Raw genomic sequence first — 20,351 nt, forward strand, 5'->3', positions numbered from 1 at the left:
GTAGTCTAAGCAACCATGTCATAATTCTATTACACCTGCGAGCAAGATCGGAGACAGACAGATTGCCATCCTTATTGTAAGTTACTTTTAGTTTTCTTCAGTAATTATTTACAAATTTAATCAAAACATTGAAAACAAATCTTTATGTTAACAGTTCCAAGAACAGATTTATCAAAGGTCACCGACATGTATTTGTTTAAGCATTTGTTTGGTTATATCATTGCTCTTGAAAATTTACTCAATACAGTTTCACAAAAATATTGAGCAGGTCTAATGGTTTCGGTACATTTTACATATGTAGCTTATTGAGTTTGTTAAGTTTTAGACAGCAGATATATTGATATGAATGGGAAAATTTTATTTAGAAGATTAATAATAAATATATATCAAAACGCAAACGACACAAATTATGGTTTAAAAAGGAAACTCCCGGCTTCCGGTAAAATATGCTGAGTACACGGTAATCTATTTATAAACCTTACGAACTCTGTGAATGCGCATGGCCAAATACTACCTACATTGTATATATATGAGACGTATATAGCACGTGACATATTTGCCTAAAACCGTCTAACTTATGAACAGAAACCCATTGATACCAAAGGCAGATATTGGATTTGAGAAACCTCTAAAAATCCTGGCATTTTTGGTGATGTAGTAATAATTTGTTTGACATAATATACTAATCTAAGTAATTTGGTGAGTATAAAATAAAGGAGACAGTCTAAATAAATTGATAATTTTATTTTAGACTTTTGAAATAAAAAATTGGGTTTCTTGATCTAAAATCTACCACACAGTTGAATTGACCAGTCCATAGATAAAACAAGAACACCAATATCTGCATTTTATTGCAGTTTCCTATTACGCATCCTTTAGGCGTTGGTACGAAAGCTATCTATGTTGCAATAAATTTGAGTAAAGAAAAACTTTTTAATAAGCACAATTTCCTCTATGAAATTTATCACTAAACGTTACAATGTACATCTTTCATTTGACCTCAAATACATTTGCCTTTTTTTGTACAATACACCACCAACATTCTTGCATAAAGGTGATATTTTCACACAGAAGCTTAAACAGAAGGGAACTGCTAATCAATGTACACCACTGTGATCTATGTAACTCCTTTACGCCAGGCGGACATATTGATATGTGACACCACTGTGATCTATGTAACTCCTTTACGCCAGGCGGACATATTGATATGTGACACCACTGTGATCTATGTAACTCCTTTACGCTAGGCGGACATATTGATATGTGACAAACTGTGATCTATGTAACTCCTTTACGCTAGGCGGATATATTGATATGTGACACCACTGTGATCTATGTAACTCCTTTACGCTAGGCGGACATATTGATATGTGACACCACTGTGGTCTATGTAACTCCTTTACGCTAGGCGAATATATTGATATGTGACACCACTGTGATCTATGTAACTCCTTTACGCTAGGCGGACATATTGATATGTGACACCACTGTGATCTATGTAACTCCTTTACGTTAGGCGGACATATTGATATGTGACACCACTGTGATCTATGTAACTCCTTTACGCTAGGCGGACATATTGATATGTGACACCACTGTGATCTATGTAACTCCTTTACGTTAGGCGGACATATTGATATGTGACACCACTGTGATCTATGTAACTTTTTTACGTTAGGCGGACCTATTGATATGTGACACCACTGTGATCTATGTAACTCCTTTACGCTAGGCGGATATATTGATATGTGACACCACTGTGAACTATGTAACTCCTTTACGCTAGGCGGACATATTGATATGTGACACCACTGTGATCTATGTAACTCCTTTACGCTAGGCGAATATATTGATATGTGACACCATTGTGATCTATGTAACTCCTTTACGCTAGGCGGACATATTGATATGTGACACCACTGTGATCTATGTAACTCCTTTACGCTAGGCGGACATATTGATATGTGACACCACTGTGATCTATGTAACTCCTTTACGCTAGGCGGACATATTGATATGTGACACCACTGTGATCTATGTAACTCCTTTACGCTAGGCGGACATATTGATATGTGACACCACTGTGATCTATGTAACTCCTTTACGCTAGGCGGACATATTGATATGTGACATCACCGTGATCTATGTAACTCCTTTACGCTAGGCGGACATATTGATATGTGACACCACTGTGAACTATGTAACTCCTTTACGCTAGGCGAATATATTGATATGTGACACCACTGTGATCTATGTAACTCCTTTACGCTAGGCGAATATATTGATATGTGACACCGCCGTGAACTATGAAACTCCTTTACGTTAGGCGGACATATTGATATGTGACACCACTGTGATCTATGTAACTCTTTTACGTTAGGCGGACCTATTGAAATGTGACACCACCGTGAACTTTGTAACTCCTTCACGCTAGGCGGACATATTGATATGTGACACCACTGTGATCTATGTAACTCCTTTACGCTAGGCGGACATATTGATATGTGACACCACTGTGATCTATGTAACTCCTTTACGCTAGGCGGACATATTGATATGTGACACCACTGTGATCTATGTAACTCCTTTACGCTAGGCGGACATATTGATATGTGACATCACCGTGATCTATGTAACTCCTTTACGCTAGGCGGACATATTGATATGTGACACCACTGTGATCTATGTAACTCCTTTACGCTAGGCGGACATATTGATATGTGACACCACTGTGATCTATGTAACTCCTTTACGCTAGGCGGAGATATTGATATGTGTTAAAGCTATCACAATGCCGCTTCTATTCCCAGCGTTACAATGAGTCGGACATGGCGGCAGTTAGCTTCTAAACGACAACCAAAGGCTGAGGCTAATAAAGAATCATCGTTGAGGTTCTGGATTGTGGATAAATCTTGGCAAATGCAACTTTTTGACCACTTTAAAAATGTCTGCAGTGATGTGTTACGGGTGAAGCCAACAATGGCAACTCCTCCCGAGATGGACTCGTGCGGCCAAACTGATCCTCTGACAATTGGCCGTTCGGAATACCCTCGGACCACCATGAATGTGATTGGAGACGGTAATTGTTTTTTTTCGGTGTATAAGTTATGTGTTGTGTGGTTCCGAGGGGTTCCACACGGCTGTGAGACACTGGGTTGTGTCCAGTTTGTCCTCCAGAGACGTGGGGATGTCCGTGGCCCGATACATCCACAGGACTAGGATGGACAGAAGGAGAGTTTGGGCCACTGAACACGAAATTAGCGCCACAGCTAAACTCCTAAAAACGGAAATATTTGTGTTTTCTAAGCATGGCCGAGAATGGAAATGGATGGAATTTAGAGGCAATAACAGACGGCAACGAAGAAATATTCCGAAAAGAGCGATATATTTACATCACCATCGTCAGTGTCATTTTAGGTTGGTGTTCTCTGTCAGACGAACACAACAATAGACTATTATCACACATCATAGCAGAGATTGGTAGATATTGACAATACAATGTAAGCCCAACACAATGGTGTTTTGTGGTCTTAAAATATGATGCATAGAAATATATTGCTTTATCTTAATGAATGTTTGAAATAAAAAGATAATAATACGTAACCAGCATCAGCCTAAACTTTCTTCCAAGTTAAAAAATATATCTTTATTTATTATATTTCCGTTTTTTTCTTTGCTATATAACCTTACCAACCGGGAAATCGTTTACACTAAAAATCGTTTACACTTGTGTAAACGCAGTCGGTTGTCGCGCAAGAATTCACACACCGGAACGCTGACTTCCGCAAGTACATGTAGTGTTTAATGCTCAACAGATTTGGCCTATATTGTTTCTGTATTTTTAATTATTCAATCAAACAATTTGAATGTAATGAATATCTTAAATGATATTTCAGAAAATAAAATATTTGAGAAATATTGCATTATGGAACTATATATTTGTGTACTTTCTGAACTTGACAACAGTTCCCGCCAAATTGGAGCCAGCTGTTCCGAGAATCCATCAATTGACCGTCTGTTACATCAATCGTGTATCGTTGAAAAACGAAGTTTTATTTTATCGGAACATTAAAGTTAAAAGAAATGTAAATATAAGGAATTATTTTTTGTTGTTTACCGGTGTGTTTACTGTATGTTTGACAGTTATTTCAATATGACGCACAAGTGCACTTTACACACCATTATACAACAAACAAACAAAAATAAACAAAAAAAAAAATAAAAAAATAAAAAAATCCTTAATTGAACTTAATATCATTAGCATATTCCAATATAATGTTTGTCTATACGGTAATCACCAGTATTTCTATGTTGGTTTTACCTATATTTATATTTTTTGGATATATGTTGTTGATGTGGATGGAGTCACTATTTTTTAGGAGTTTTAGTAAACTATTTCATTGAGTTTGTCATTTTCGGTGGACTTTAAGTTTGGATGTGAATTTGTTATCATGCTGATGTGAATTGATTTCCTATTTTTCATAAATAGTAAAACTCTTTCTACTCTTGAATAATTGATTGTTCAATAGACCGTTGTTTATAAAACTCATTGGCAAATTGCGATACTTACTTGCATATTGCATGACAATTCATGTATTTACAAACTTGTTTTGAAAATATTTCATTGCATAATAAAATTATGATGTTGATACCTGTCTCTTTGTCATTTTAATTTCGACATGATGAACACTGCATACCAATAAGTTAACAAAACTGGTAGAAATTGTTTAATTGTTATGTAATCTGATGTGAAAAGGAAATAATAATACAATGTTAAGACGATGCCAACATAATTATAACCAAGTGAACATAAATACTCATAACAATATAGAAGTGACAGAGGTTAATCAAGTAATACCGTATAGCCGGTGATTGTCGCGGGTCAAAATTGTCGTGATTTTGACTTAAAAGGTTTAAACTTTTCGCAATATGGCTCTAGGGATAATATATAATGCGACCATTTCTCAATATCTTTAGGCTCAAATTTTCGTTATTATAGCAAAGAGGCTCGAGAAAGAAAAAATCCATTGTGGTCCAGCTTGTGAATTATAAGAAGGTATTTCTTTATTTTTAATTTATTCAATGAAACAATCAATATCTTTTGAAAGAGTAAAATTAAATCATGTAGGGTATAAACACTTAATTATCGATGTAATTATTACCTTAACACCTTATAATCTGGTATTACATTCCTGAACATTATAACAAAAACCAAAATGTAAATTGTGATGGAAAACCAATCACACACAAAACAACATAACAATAAAGTTACGATGAAATGTAGAAGATTAGCGTGGCCGTTAAGAGACTGTGGTTTATGATTAATGTGATGTGTAGCTCTAGCGACTAGCAGCGTTCATAAAACAAAGGTTCATTCATGCGTTGATATTAAGTGATTCCTCGGGTAAAATGTAATACCTATGTATTCATGTCTACATAAGACATTTTGCCTGATAGGCATTTTATGATCAGGGACAATTAATACTAGTCTAGTTAGATTGTTTACCTGAGAAAAATATTTGACGATTATATTGTTAAGACCAATTTTGTCTTATTTAGGCTGACTTGGCGTAGATTTTAATATAGTTTCACTCTTTTATAAAAAAAACTACATTGTAGCTGTAGTTAATTGTGGTTATTTGCTTGTCATAATTACTTCATTGTCTTTTAATATTGAAAATTGTTTTTATTTTGTTTAACAGAATGAGGACAATGTCGTCTGTCAGTATATGTGAAGATTATGAGGATGGACAAATTCTCGAGGCTGCTTGTGTTGCTATACAAACTGGCAGTATGACGCCAATAATTAAACAGGAACTACGTTTTCTAATACAGGCTAGACGGTTAGCAGAGGGTAAACCTGAATTGTCTGATCAAGATGTCAAATTTGTACCACAAGTCACAATGGAGGTAAGTGTCGAAACACGTCATCCCGAAATAACGTGAAAAGCATAAGATTTTAATTGGTAAAAAGTCGTTGAAAGATATATCTAGCATAATCTGAGGATGTTGTGCGTTGATTATATTCTTTAATTTCAATGTTCGTTATGAATGCACATTTTTGCGCAACAATGTCTGTTATAGTATCACATCAAATAATGCTGCGTGTAAATTGGCTCTAACACTAAGCTTAGTAAAAACATTAAATGTGGATGTTATGTAATAAAGAACATTTTACCACCTCTGTATTACATAGCTTCGACCAGAAGAACGTATCAAGAAAGAAAACAGACGAGAACAAAATAGAAAAGCAGCCAAAAAATTCAGAAAAAAACAGACCGCATTAATCCGTAATTACAGGAAGGTAATGAAGCTGTGTCTAATAATGATCCATCATTTAAATTTGAAGGTAGAAACATTACGTCTATGCTATTAAGTATATTCATGTATGTAACTTTATTCGGCAGTCCAAACTTAATTAGCTCTATTTCCTATATTTTAATGTACTGGAGCTGCATATTCCATGTGAATCCACTCAGATTAGGCTCTGTGTCGCTTACCAGGTCACTGTGACATATGTGGATTTTGATACTGACCTCAAATAAAAAACACCCAAAAGAACCATCTCTCTCTTCATTTATATACTTATATTGTCTTTTAGTACATCACGTGATATAATACTGGAATCTGATTGGCTACACACATGGGTACTATTTGCAATAGTGCCCGGGCAAGCGGGCACTATTGAAGTGGCGCGAAATTGAACGTAAATGTATTGTGACGTCGCCATTACATGACGTCATTATAACAATGTGCTTCGACCAAGACGTCAAGATGGCGGACAGGCTGTTGTGTGCGGGGATGGATGCAAATGTTGCTTTTCTACACAAGATAGTTCGCTAATGTTCTCTATTGATCTACTTATAATTTTCATGAAGCTGAATCCCGTTTTTATAGAATCCCATATTTCTGCGACTATTCATATGTTGTACTTTTAATGTAACAACGTGGTGTGGAAATGAAGATAGCGTTGCGAGGTATCGCTTGACGTGCTTCTATTACGATGACATGAAGAACGGTCTCATGTCAGGGTAATGTACTAAACCCAATATGGCCTGGTTAAGAGGGCACTATTGCCTCATAGTATTGTCTCATGATGGGATAGTGCCCTCGCCTTCGGCTCGGGCACTATTCCATCCCTCGACAATACTATGAGGCAATAGTGCCCTCTCAACCAGGCCATAATAGATAAATATCATTATACTATGTACATGGGTTCATCCTACACTCTTGCACTATTTCATTACAGAGAATACAACAGCTTGAATCAGAGAACACACGGCTGACATCAGAACTTACAACACTTGCTGAGGAAAAACACTCACTACAAGGAAAGTTAAAGTCCCACCTGGATGTGTGTGGCTGTGTGATTTCTGTGTTGGTCTGAAATATGTGTTCTAAAGACAACAACAGACGACAAAGGGTCATGTCTTTACGTCACATACCACTAACAATGCCTGAAACAAAAGGAAGGCTAAATTGAACATTATACCACGACACAATAGATTATCTACGTGCTGAATACCTCGGGAATACCAGATCATTTACATTTGTAAACAATGTAAAAAAACCCAACAACAATGGATTTATTCAATGACATGCAGTTTTGCCACGTGTGTTCGACTGACGTGTCGTCAGCTGACTCTGTCTCCTGACTCTGAGCTAGCTCTGGATGGTGTGGAAACGTTTTAAGGGTGTCTTCAGACAACATGTATGTATAAATATGATTGAATGCATTTTGTTGAATTTGTTTAAAAAATATAAAATCAATATCGACATAAAATAGCTTTGTAAACTTAAATATTTTTTTTTGAAATCCTTTGGACCTGTTATTTTTTTAATTAGTTGTACATATGCATAATTAGAAGGCCAAGGTATATGAAGTGGGTCCGCGTAAAGGACGCATTTAGTAATGCACAGTCTATGGGAGATAACTCTTGGAAATGTGTGACTGCCTTAATTAAAAATTTCAGAAATATGAACTTAATGGAATCGTTCTTCAGGTCTCCCTCGCAATGCCCTATTCTATTAAAAAAACGCCTCGAAACTAATACAACATCTAAGATATGTAATTTGTAAATACATTTATTTGATGATATACAGATATTTGTGAATTGTCTTTGAACCGCATATTGTCTGAGATAATGATTCAACACTTACTGACCGCCTTACAAACTGAGTACGGGGTTTAGTGAGTTGTGGTATCTTGTTTCGTTTTTCATGAAAATTTCATGTTCGAAAAAGCTGTATACAGTGTATACACCTAGCTACAAATATTTAGCATGAATATATATATGTAAATTTACATTAATATATGTTGAGTTTGTTGAGAATTTGTGGAGTATTTATTTGATCATTTATGGTACAAATAATTCGTTCACAATAAAACAAAATGAGATTACAGAATGATATCCTTTGTTTTGTGTTCAGTTGTTTTTAAGCAATGAAAGATACTTTCCAAATGCAATTTTACATCATTAATCAAGCGTTAAAGGGACAATTCACTCAGGCTTACATAACCAAGAAGCAAAATATGGCATAAATGTATTGTTCTACATTTCTTATGAAACATTTAACACAATATATTGACAAATTCCACGTCATTGTTAACTATTTTAATTGATACTGTTGTAATTACAAATCGTTGATCAATACGATTAAGCAGGTGCAGTAGGTACTCTGTACCCATACCCGAGCCAAAGGTCACGCGCGTTAAACACATGAACTACATAACCAATGAGGAGGTAATAAAATGATTTTTAGGCAAGACAATTCACCTAATAAGGTAAACCACTACTGTCAGAGCGATTTGAGTTGTTCTAGACAAAAGTTGCACTACTCTACGAGCAAGGGACAGGGTTCGGCATACAAGATGTTCGACCACAATGTGTAATGACGGACAGCGAGGACAGCGAGCGAGTTTGAAGGTTTCACACACATTTCACCACCATGGGCTTTTCTAGCATATCACAGTAAAACCGACTGATCTAATTTCCATTAGAGCTGGATTTTTCCCGATACATGTACAAATTTTAATGTTCTCTTAGATTGAATTGTCCCTTTAAAAGTTGTTGATGTAATTAATGGAGATTTATTGATATCACTAGCGTACTTTATTGGAAATTGTTATTTAAAACTGAATTAGTGATAGACTTATGTCAAGTAAACTCTTGTTTATAACTCATCTACCCAGTTAAATAGGAAGGCCGACAATATGGGAGCAAGTATTCCTATAATACTATAAACATTGACATTTACGCAAGAGGCCAAAATTCTGACTGTATATCTATAGAAAAAAATGCAACTGGGAAAGACTTTAAGGTTGCATATTACGAAATTCAGTACTTGTAAAAATATCCACTTTCATAGTATAATAATAAATTTTTAATAAATTTTTAATCTTACAAAATTAAGAAACGACTTCTTTTCAACTCTTGAATTTGAACATGTATTATAATTGTAATCATTACAGTTTCACTAACACGAGAATGAAAACAAATCTCCGTGTTGGCTATCATTAGTACTTGTCATACAAATCTCCGTGTTGGCTATCATTAGTACTTGTCATACAAATTTCCGTGTTGGCTATCATTAGTACTTGTCATACAAATCCCCGTGTTGGCTATCATTAGTACTTGTCATACAAATCCCCGTGTTGGCTATCATTAGTACTTGTCATACAAATCTCCGTGTTGGCTATCATTAGTACTTGTCATACAAATCTCCGTGTTGGCTATCATTAGTACTTGTCATACAAATCTCCGTGTTGTCTATCATTTGTACTTGTCATACAAATCTCCGTGTTGTCTATCATTAGTACTTGTCATACAAATCTCCGTGTTGGCTATCATTAGTACTTGTCATACAAATCCCCGTGTTGTCTATCATTAGTACTTGTCATACAAATCCCCGTGTTGTCTATCATTTGTACTTGTTATACAAATCCCCGTGTTGGCTATCATTAGTACTTGTCATACAAATCTCCGTGTTGGCTATCATTTGTACTTGTCATACAAATCTCCGTGTTGGCTATCATTAGTATTTGTCATACAAATCCCCGTGTTGGCTATCATTAGTACTTGTCATACAAATCCCCGTGTTGGCTATCATTAGTACTTGTCATACAAATCTCCGTGTTGGCTATCATTAGTACCTGTCATACAAATTTCCGTGTTGGCTATCATTGTCATACAAATCTCGTGTCATACATGTACGTCATACAAATCTCCGTGTTGGCTATCATTAGTACTTGTCATACAAATCTCCGTGTTGGCTATCATTAGTACTTGTCATACAAATCTCCGTGTTGGCTTCATTAGGCTATCATTAGTACGTGTTGCTCATTAGTACTTGTCATACAAATCTCCGTGTTGGCTATCATTAGTACTTGTCATACAAATCTCCGTGTTGGCTATCATTAGTACTTGTCATACAAATCCCCGTGTTGGCTATCATTAGTACTTGTCATACAAATCCCCGTGTTGGCTATCATTAGTACTTGTCATACAAATCTCCGTGTTGGCTATCATTAGTACTTGTCATACAAATCTCCGTGTTGGCTATCATTAGTACTTGTCATACAAATCTCCGTGTTGGCTATCACTAGTACTTGTCATACAAATCTCCGTGTTGGCTATCATTAGTACTTGTCATACAAATTAAAATGGTTACAATCCATCAATATTTCCCCATTCACTTTTCTGATCATATAGTCTAATGACTGACTGTATAACAATGGCTGTAGGTTGGTCACCTAATTAAAACTGATAATTTACAATCGTAGCCTGATCCCAGGTGTAAGAGGATCCCATTGGGTAAATGTTAACGTGAAAAGTGAAAAACTCATCAATAGTAATTTGATCTGATAGTATTTGCATTAGCTTTGAACAGTGGTAATCACCATAACCTAAATTTTCAGAAACTGATTAAATTCCATAAATAAAAAAACAAATCATTATCAATATATATTTCTTAAGTATTGAAGCTAGTTTGCCTTCCTGTGTTCATTGTTACTGAGGAATAAATGAAATATTTGGATTGTTCGATGGTAAAGATGTTATATTGCCTACCTAGTATTTATTATAGAGCTGTGAAAATGATCATGATGCTATTTTTATCCTACAGAGAAGTTTCCAGTCCTTAGATATAATGCTGATGCTAAAACACAAATATATAAAAATAAATAAATATTCTCATGTGGAAACATGAAAATAAAAATAAACTCGTAAAGGAAGTGTTAATAAGTGTATTCATGCCTGTCTTACTCATTAAGTATACGCACACTTCACGTCCACTTGTGAACACTAGTCAACTAAGTATAGAAAGACAATCTTATTTTTAGTATCATTTATGACCAACTTATTACACCCCTTTTAAGTAATACCACGAGGTAAACATGTAAGTGTTACGGTCATCTTATCGCTATGCGTGATTTAGAGGCTATCGTATATAATATAATAATTAATATATCATTTGTTTGATGTTTGTATAATGTAATAACATGTGGCATAAGAATTTCACCAACGAGAATTATCATCAGGGGCGTAGGAAGGGGGGGGGGGGGGGGGGCAGGGGGGGCAACTGCCCCCCCGTTCTCTGGGAGGGGGGGGGCAAACATGTCTTTTTGCCCCCCCCCCCATTTTCGCCGACTGAAATTTTCTAAAAAAGCTTATTTGAAAGAAAAAAAGGTCCTCCTGCACATTTTTCGTACTTCATTCTAGAAAATTTTCCGCTGCGCGGCGCATTTCCTAAAAGGTTCAAGCACATAATGTCAAACCTTAAATAGTAAAAATTCAATACACACAAACTAGACTAAAAATGTCCATCAAGGGATTCTATGTACTATTTAAAAATGTCTCTTAAAAGATCAATTTGTTTATATGTCTTAGCGAGACAATTAATTCTTTTTTTTCTGTTACACAACAATGTACCGATGGTGTGAAGCCGGTATATTCAGATCGAGTAGGGTTCCATAATGTTATGACGACACAATTATCATTTCTAAATGCAGGTAGCTTTAAATCGAAAAATTACCATGTTAAGAACGCTTTATAATCATTAAACTTTATCGTAAAACTCATCTCAGCCATTTTAAATCGTATTTTTTTCCCGGGGGAGACCCCCCGGACCCCCCTAACACCGAATTCTCGCGCCTTTGGGCGTTTGCAAATTCATCAAAATGCATCGAAAAACTCACCTAAGCCATTCTAAATTGTAATTTTTTCCCGGGGGAGACCCCCGAACCCCCCAAACACCAAATTTCTCGTGCTTTCGGGCGATCGCAAAATCATCAAAATACATAAAACTCATCCCGGGGGTCACCCTCAGACCCCTAATAAAACACCAAAATCTTGCGCCTTCGACGCTCACACGCTAATTTGGCCAATTTGCGTATTCGTTAATTTCCTTTTAGCGACCCCACTGTCTATAAATGTGTACAAGGATTAAATTTAGTGATATATGAAAAATGTACATAAAGCATAATCTCCTCCTGTAGGTGTGGCGTGGGGGGGGGGGGTTACAAAATATTGAGGACCTTTGCCCCCCCATGACGTTTCATCTTCCTACGCCACTGATCATTTATCATTTAATCAAAAGAACAAAATAATAATGCATGGTTTATTGAAAATGATATTGAAAGCCTTTTACTTTTAGGGATTATATGAGAAACGACATGCAGTTACATCGATCATTACACTATCTCAATAACTATGTATTAATCAGCAAGATGTACATTATGTAATTGTGGCAATACATAAACTTGTAAATTGTTTGATATACAATCTGGAGAAACTAATTTTCGACTATATTGTATGTAAGGTGTTTTATGTAACGTTTTTGTTTATTATTATGAAATTTGAAGAGTATTAAACATTTTAAGAAATTTCAGGTTTCCTAAAAATAGACAACTAACGGGTTTTCCCATATCCTATTAATAGAAATATGTCTCCATTCTGTGCTCTTCGTGTTAAATCATTTTTCGCAATGATAGACGAAGAGAGATTCCAAATACTCACAAAATCTATTTATAGTGCTGACGAAACTGCTGACAGGGGAGACAGCGAGCCAACAGTTCATACTTGTAACTATCTCTTTGTGAAATGTTTCCAGAGCTTTAGACAATACAGGTAAATACCCATTTATATCTAAAATATAACATGCACCTGATAAAGGGATGACATTTTGTTTAGGATGCACACGTGGGTTGTGTCGTAGTTGTGAATTTTATCAATGACTGTAGCCTTGCGGTGGGTGACCTACTTGGCTGAGACAGGTGGCGGGGTTCTGTGTATGTGTATTACAATATAACACTTATGTGTAGGCAACAGAATAGCTGACAAAGTGTGTATCGTACGAAACAAATTTACGTATGACCAAAAGTAGTCTCGTTAAAATTATGATATACGAAGCACCCTCATGTAATTCTTTCCTCGAGTATTTTTTGCAGAAGTGTAAAACATTCTAGTTCAATTATTCATTAGCCCTTATTTATATAGTTTGTTACACTGTGTCTATGCATCATCACTGTAATGACATGTTTGATATGTATTTTCATGGTGATTGTAAAGGCTTCTTAGTTAATCTAAATTGTACAGTGGTCTCTGGTGGAAAGCAGAAGAAGTATAACAAGCATATATGGTTTAGTAATTAACCAAAACTGTTGTAATATGTTTGGGAAGAAGACTTTGAGAGATATTGTTACGTAACTAAACGTATTAATTATTGAAATTTACGTATCAGATAATCACCAAAAAATAAATACGGAGCATGTACTTGTTTTAATTGGCTGTAGTCGTATGATATATCGTTTTTGTTTGTTATGGCTGTAGTCGTATGATATATCGTTTTTGTTTGTTATGGCTGTAGTCGTATGATATATCGTTTTTGTTTGTTATGGCTGTAGTCGTATGATATATCGTTTTTGTTTGTTATGGCTGTAGTCGTATGATATATCGTTTTTGTTGTTTTAATTGGCTGTAGTCGTATGATATATCGTTTTTGTTTGTTATGGCTGTAGTCGTATGATATATCGTTTTTGTTGTTTTAATTGGCTGTAGTCGTATGATATATCGTTTTTGTTTGTTATGGCTGTAGTCGTATGATATATCGTTTTTGTTGTTTTAATTGGCTGTAGTCGTATGATATATCGTTTTTGTTTGTTATGGCTGTAGTCGTATGATATATCGTTTTTGTTTGTTATGGCTGTAGTCGTATGATATATCGTTTTTGTTTGTTATGGCTGTAGTCGTATGATATATCGTTTTTGTTTGTTATGGCTGTAGTCGTATGATATATCGTTTTTGTTTGTTATGGCTGTAGTCGTATGATATATCGTTTTTGTTGTTTTAATTGGCTGTAGTCGTATGATATATCGTTTTTGTTTGTTATGGCTGTAGTCGTATGATATATCGTTTTTGTTTGTTATGGCTGTAGTCGTATGATATATCGTTTTTGTTTGTTATGGCTGTAGTCGTATGATATATCGTTTTTGTTTGTTATGGCTGTAGTCGTATGATATATAGTTTTTGTTGTTTTAATTGGCTGTAGTCGTATGATATATCGTTTTTGTTTGTTATGTCTGTTTAACATTTTTATTAGATATCACTGTAAGGACATCACATTAATTCTATATTTTCCATGGCAGGTAATTGCTAATCGAACATGTGGTATGTTGTTTTATCTTTTTGAAAAACATTGCTGTAAACTTTAGATGTAATATTTTTCGAGAGTTAGATTGCTTGTAAAACTAATAATAAATATTATTCGATATGGCTGTAAAATTTTAAAATTATATTTTGTTAAAAAGGTTGTAAACCTGACAGTAACTTTCCCCGTTAGATATGACGACACACCTGAAACCTTATTTAAGTTGTATTTGTACCATTAAAATTGCCTTTGTTGTATTTGTACCATTAGAAATTGCCCTCAGTAGAGAAATGACTGCAAGCCAAACTTAATACTTCCCTTGTTACAGGTATGGCTGTAAACCGAACTTTTTACTTCCATTGTTATAGGTATGGCTGTATACCGAACTGTTGACTTCCATTGTTATAGGTATGGCTGTATACCTAACAGTTGACTTCCATTGTTATAGGTATAACTGTATACCTAACTGTTGACTTCCATTGTTAGCTCACCTCCCCGAAGGGCAAGTGAGCTTATGCTATGGTGCAGCATCCGTCGTCCGTCCGTCGTCCGGCCGTCCGGCGTCAACTTTTCCATTTAACAACTTCTTCTCCAAAACTTGGAGACCTAGAGTCCTGAAATTTGACTTATAGCATGCTGGGATGAAGGGCTACCAAGTTTGTTCAAATGAATGACCTTGACCATCATTCAAGGACACAGGGGCCAAATAGATGAAAATCTTTAACAGACTTCTTCTAAATAAACAAGAGGCCTAGAGACCTGAAATTGGGCATGTGACATGCTGGGATCAAGGGCTACCAAAGTTGTTCAAATGAATGACCTTGACCTTCATTCAAGAACACAGGGGTTAAATAGGCTGAAATAACTTGTTAAGACTTCTGCTTCATAACCAAGAGGCCCAGAGACCCGATACTTGGTATGTAACATGCTGGGATGAAGGACTACCAAGCTTGTTCAAATGAATGACCTTGACTTTCATTAAAGGTCACGGAGGTCAAATAGGCTAAAAAATTTTACGACTTCTTTTTAATAACCAAGAGGCCTAGGAACCTGATATTAGGCCTGTAACATACTGGGATAGAGGGCTACCAAGTTTGTTCAAATGAATGACCTTGACCATCATTCAAGGTCACAGGGGTCAAAAAGGCTAAAATCTTTAAACGACTTGTTTTTTATAACCAAAGAGCCTAGGGACCTGATATTGGGCCTGTGGCATGCTGGAACAAGGGCTACCAAGTTTGTTCAAATGAATGACCTTGACCTTCATTCAAGCTCACAGGGATCAAAAAGGCTAAAATATTTAAACGACTCTTTCTTAATAACCAAGAGGCTTTGGGACCTGATATTGGGCCTGTGACATACTGGAATAGAGGGCTACCAAGTTTGTTCAAATGAATGACCTTAATCTTCATTCAAGGTAACAGGGGTTAAATAGGCTAAATCTTTGAACGACTTCTCCTTAATAACCAATAGGGCTAGAGACCTGATAATGGTCATGTGACATGCTGGAATAAACGACTACCAAGTTTGTTCAAATAAATGACATTGACCTTCATTCAAGGTCACAGGGGTCAAATAGGCTAAAATCTTTAAACGACTTCTTAATAATCAAGAGGCCTAGGGACCTGATATTGGGCCTGTGGCATCTTGGGATGACGCGCTACAAAGTTTATTCAAATGAATGACATTGACTTTCATTCAAGGTAACATGGGTCAAATAGGCTGAAATCTTTAAAAGACTTCTTCTTAATACCCAAACAGTCTAGGTACCTGATATTGGGCCTGTGACATGCTGGGATCAAGGGCTACCAAGTTTGTTCAAATGAATGACCTTGACTTTCATTCAAGGTCACAGGGGTCAAATAGGCTAATTTTTTTAACGACTTCTCCTTAATAACCAAGAGGGCTAGAGACCTGATATTGGGCCTGTGGCATGCTGGGATCAAGGGCTACCAAGTTTGTTCAAATGAATGACTTTGAACTTCATTCAAGGTCACGGTTCAAAAAGGCTAAAATATTTAAACGACTTCTTCTTAATAACCAAGAGGCTTTGGGACCTGATATTGGGCCTGTGACATGCTGGGATCAAAGGCTACCAAGTTTGTTCAAATGATTGACCTTGACCTTCATTCAAGGTAACAGGGATCAAATAGGCTAAAATCTTTAAAAGACTTCTCCTTAATAACAAAGAGGGCTAGAGACCTGATATTGGGCATGTGTTATGCTGGGATAGAGGGCTACCAAGCTTGTTCAAATGAATGACCTTGAACTTCTTTCAAGGTCACGCGTCAAAAAGGCTAAAAATTTTAAACGACTTCTTTTTAATAACCAAGATGCAAAGGGGCCTCTAATGTGCTTAGGGATGATATAAATTCTTTTTTACTCTTTTTGTTAAGTATGAACCATGTGTGATTACCAGATTGCAGGTGAGCGATTCGGGCCCATTGGGCCCTTGTTATAGGTATGGCTGTATACCTAACTGTTGACTTTCATTGTTATATGTATGGCTGTAAACCTAACTTTTACTACCATTGTTATGTATGGCTGTATACCTAACTGTTGACTTCCATTGTTATAGGTATGGCTGTATACCGAACTGTTGACTTCCATTGTTATAGGTTTATGTATACCTAACTGTTGACTTCCATTGTTATATGTATGGCAGTAAACCTAACTGTTTACTTTCATTGTTATATGTATGGCTGTAAACCTAACTTTTACTACCATTGTTATGTATGACTGTATACCGAACTGTTGACTTCCATTGTTATAGGTATGGCTGTATACCTAACTGTTGACTTCCATTGTTATAGCTATGGCTGTATACCGAACTGTTGACTTTCATTGTTATATGTATGGCTGTAAACCTAACTTTTACTACCATTGTTATGTATGACTGTAAACCTAACTGTTGACTTCCATTGTTATAGGTATGACTGTATACCTAACTGTTGACTTCCATTGTTATATGTATGGCAGTAAACCTAACTGTTTACTTTCATTGTTATATGTTTGGCTGTAAACCTAACTTTTACTACCATTGTTATGTATGACTGTATACCGAACTGTTGACTTCCATTGTTATAGGTATGGCTGTAAACCTAACTGTTGACTTCCATTGTTATAGGTATGGCTGTAAACCTAACGGATCCTAGTGACGATGAGGAATGTAAACTAGCTGAGGCTGCTATAGCATGTTTACAGTCAGGACAACTCACCCCATTGATTAAAGAAGAGCTTAAGTACAAGATACAGTCCAGGAGAATGGAGCAAGGCAAAGGGGAACTCCTGGTCCAGTTTACATCCCCAAATACTTATCAGGTACTATGACTAATGCATGCATCCCAAGGCCAACTTGAGAATGTTAAGCACTATTAATAATACACTACCTACATGTAGTAATTAAATTTAGAATGCAAATTCAAGCTTTATTTGAATAATGATTCAATGCATCAATTTGTCAAATAAGAAACAGATATCAACGAAATTTATATCTATATGCGAGTTTGTTTGATTATGTATCTAAAATAAAGTTTTCATCATGAGAAAATGAGATGTGCAGTCGATATTCGGCCTCATATGATAATTTCTATGCTTTTACAGCTAACAGAAGAAGAAGCACTTAAATCAGACAGAAGACGTCAACAAAACCGTATGGCGGCCAAAAAGTTCCGTAGACGTCAAACAACATTGGCCATGACACAAGACAAGGTTGGTGTTCACATAATAGTATCATCTTCTCCATTTCTATATGTTTCCGTTCCACATTTCTGACCAGAGTATAAATTATTATCAATATTGCTCACGTATGATGTAAATTTTAAACCATTTATCATGTGTATCATTCTATAAGATTGGCAGCGATTGTATTTCTACATTTACAGACTCTGCAGAAGTTACAGCTGGAGAACTCCCGCCTGAACTCCGAGATACAAAAACTAACAATAGAGAAAGAACTTTGGCAAGAAAAACTCAACAGACTCTTGTTAGATACGATCGAATGTCAGATAGAGACGTGATATCAGTGTGTAGTAGAGACGTTATCCGGTTGTGTGTCTCTGACTTCATCCACACGTTGAATAATATAATCTTACAATTGCCTGTCAGGTGTACAGGGATATCTCAATTATATCGAGTCAATTGCTGTTGTATAGAAACATTTTCAAAGCGTCGCCATCATAGGAACGTCACAATGCGTCAAAATTAATGACGTCGCCGATAATAAGTCGCCGCAGGTGATGGCGTCACGTCATTGTCTAGCGAGTGTGAGATGTCTTCTCTACCCGGTAAATTACAGAGTTATCTTTTCCCTAGCAACCGTGAGATAACCCTGTCAAGTATGGGAGATACGCCTGTCAAGTATGGGAGATAATCATGTCATGTATGGGAGATAATCATGTCATGTATGGGAGATAATCATGTCATGTATGGGAGATAATCATGTCATGTATGGGAGATACGCCTGTCAAGTATGGGAGATAATCATGTCATGTATGGGAGATAATCATGTCAAGTATGGGAGATAATCATGTCATGTATGGGAGATAACCCTGTCAAGTATGGGAGATACGCCTGTCAAGTATGGGAGATAATCATGTCATGTATGGGAGATAATCATGTCAAGTATGGGAGATAATCATGTCATGTATGGGAGATAACCCTGTCAAGTATGGGAGATACGCCTGTCAAGTATGGGAGATACGCCTGTCAAGTATGGGAGATAATCATGTCATGTATGGGAGATAATCATGTCAAGTATGGGAGATAATCATGTCATGTATGGGAGATAATCATGTCAAGTATGGGAGATAATCATGTCATGTATGGGAGATAATCATGTCATGTGAGAATATCATGTTATTCTGTGGTTTTCCATTTAATTGTACATATAGTATATTTGTGGAGGAAAAAAACGACGCTGGTGCATTTTTCAGGAATACGAATTTTCGCAAAATAAATAACTGAACATGAAGTTTATGATGTTGGTAATATAGATGACTGTATAGCTACAGAGCTGCCGATATCAGTCCCCGTTTACGTTTTATACAAGTGTTTACAAATACCCAGGTAAAGCCATTCCACCATTGCTGGAGATGTTATAATACACGTCAAGTCTAGGTGGTGAGAACAAACGTATGGACAGTTTCAGACGATTTGTTCCGAGCTCTAAATGTGTGTGAATGTGTAAAGGTTGACCAAATTTTAAAGTGAAGTCATTACTTAGAGATTGACATGAAATGTTCTGAAGGATGTTTTAGCCAATATGTCTGACCGGTTTTAGGTAATGGATAAATGATATGCTTGTCGTATGTGTGCTTAAAATGTTTAAAGAAAATTTATTTTATTTGTTAGCTTTTTACACATAAAAATACTGAATTAATTACTTTTGTCTTGTTATCTTTTAATTCAAGTGAATATATCTTACAACATACTACTAAAATATAAGTTGGGATAACGATAATAGTTATGATAAGTTATATACTTTGTATGTCTATAAATCACATTTATATTATTATATGCACTTTTATTGGGAATTTGTTTTATAATGTGTTTTCTACTTTCGAAACATTCCTTCCATCTGGCCTTTCCAACCGCATTCAACAGGACTCCAATATCTTTCTATAAATCATTGTAGGCATGTCATCATTGATCAGTCTAAGATAACTTACTAAAACAGATTTATGCACTTTGTCAGCTTGCTTCCG

The 20,351-nt window shown here is 35.9% G+C and overlaps 1 protein-coding gene across 3 annotated transcripts; it reads left to right on the forward strand.

Annotated features, from left to right (window-relative positions):
- The first annotated feature begins 44 nt into the window (after positions 1-44).
- On the forward strand, positions 45-20,027 carry LOC138319259 (cyclic AMP-dependent transcription factor ATF-3-like). Of its 3 annotated transcripts, XM_069262283.1 has the most exons (6): positions 45-76; positions 5,703-5,910; positions 6,197-6,304; positions 7,250-7,711; positions 13,032-13,127; positions 15,015-15,055. In XM_069262283.1, exons 2-4 carry the CDS (start codon positions 5,704-5,706, stop codon positions 7,385-7,387), a joined length of 453 nt encoding a protein of 150 aa, XP_069118384.1. In that variant the 5' UTR covers positions 45-76; position 5,703; the 3' UTR covers positions 7,388-7,711; positions 13,032-13,127; positions 15,015-15,055. The 3 variants fall into 3 exon arrangements, with proteins under 3 accessions (XP_069118384.1, XP_069118385.1, XP_069118386.1); XM_069262284.1 differs by lacking the exons at positions 45-76; positions 5,703-5,910; positions 6,197-6,304; positions 13,032-13,127; positions 15,015-15,055 and adding exons at positions 17,774-17,967; positions 18,250-18,357; positions 18,531-20,027 and having other exon boundaries at positions 7,396-7,711; XM_069262285.1 differs by lacking the exons at positions 45-76; positions 5,703-5,910; positions 6,197-6,304; ... (1 more) ...; positions 13,032-13,127; positions 15,015-15,055 and adding exons at positions 17,119-17,733; positions 17,774-17,967; positions 18,250-18,357; positions 18,531-20,027.
- Positions 20,028-20,351: the final 324 nt, after the last annotated feature.

This window comes from Argopecten irradians, chromosome 3 (genome assembly GCF_041381155.1).
Source record: "Argopecten irradians isolate NY chromosome 3, Ai_NY, whole genome shotgun sequence".
Lineage (NCBI taxonomy): Eukaryota > Metazoa > Mollusca > Bivalvia > Pectinida > Pectinidae > Argopecten > Argopecten irradians.

Excerpts from the sequence above, each read along its gene's own strand:
- LOC138319259 (XM_069262283.1), top strand. The coding sequence starts at position 5,704 with ATGAGGACAATGTCGTCTGTCAGTATATGTGAAGATTATGAGGATGGA. Across the intron at positions 5,911-6,196 it reads TACCACAAGTCACAATGGAG|CTTCGACCAGAAGAACGTAT; the intron begins GTAAGTGTCGAA and ends TGTATTACATAG. Across the intron at positions 6,305-7,249 it reads TAATCCGTAATTACAGGAAG|AGAATACAACAGCTTGAATC; the intron begins GTAATGAAGCTG and ends ATTTCATTACAG.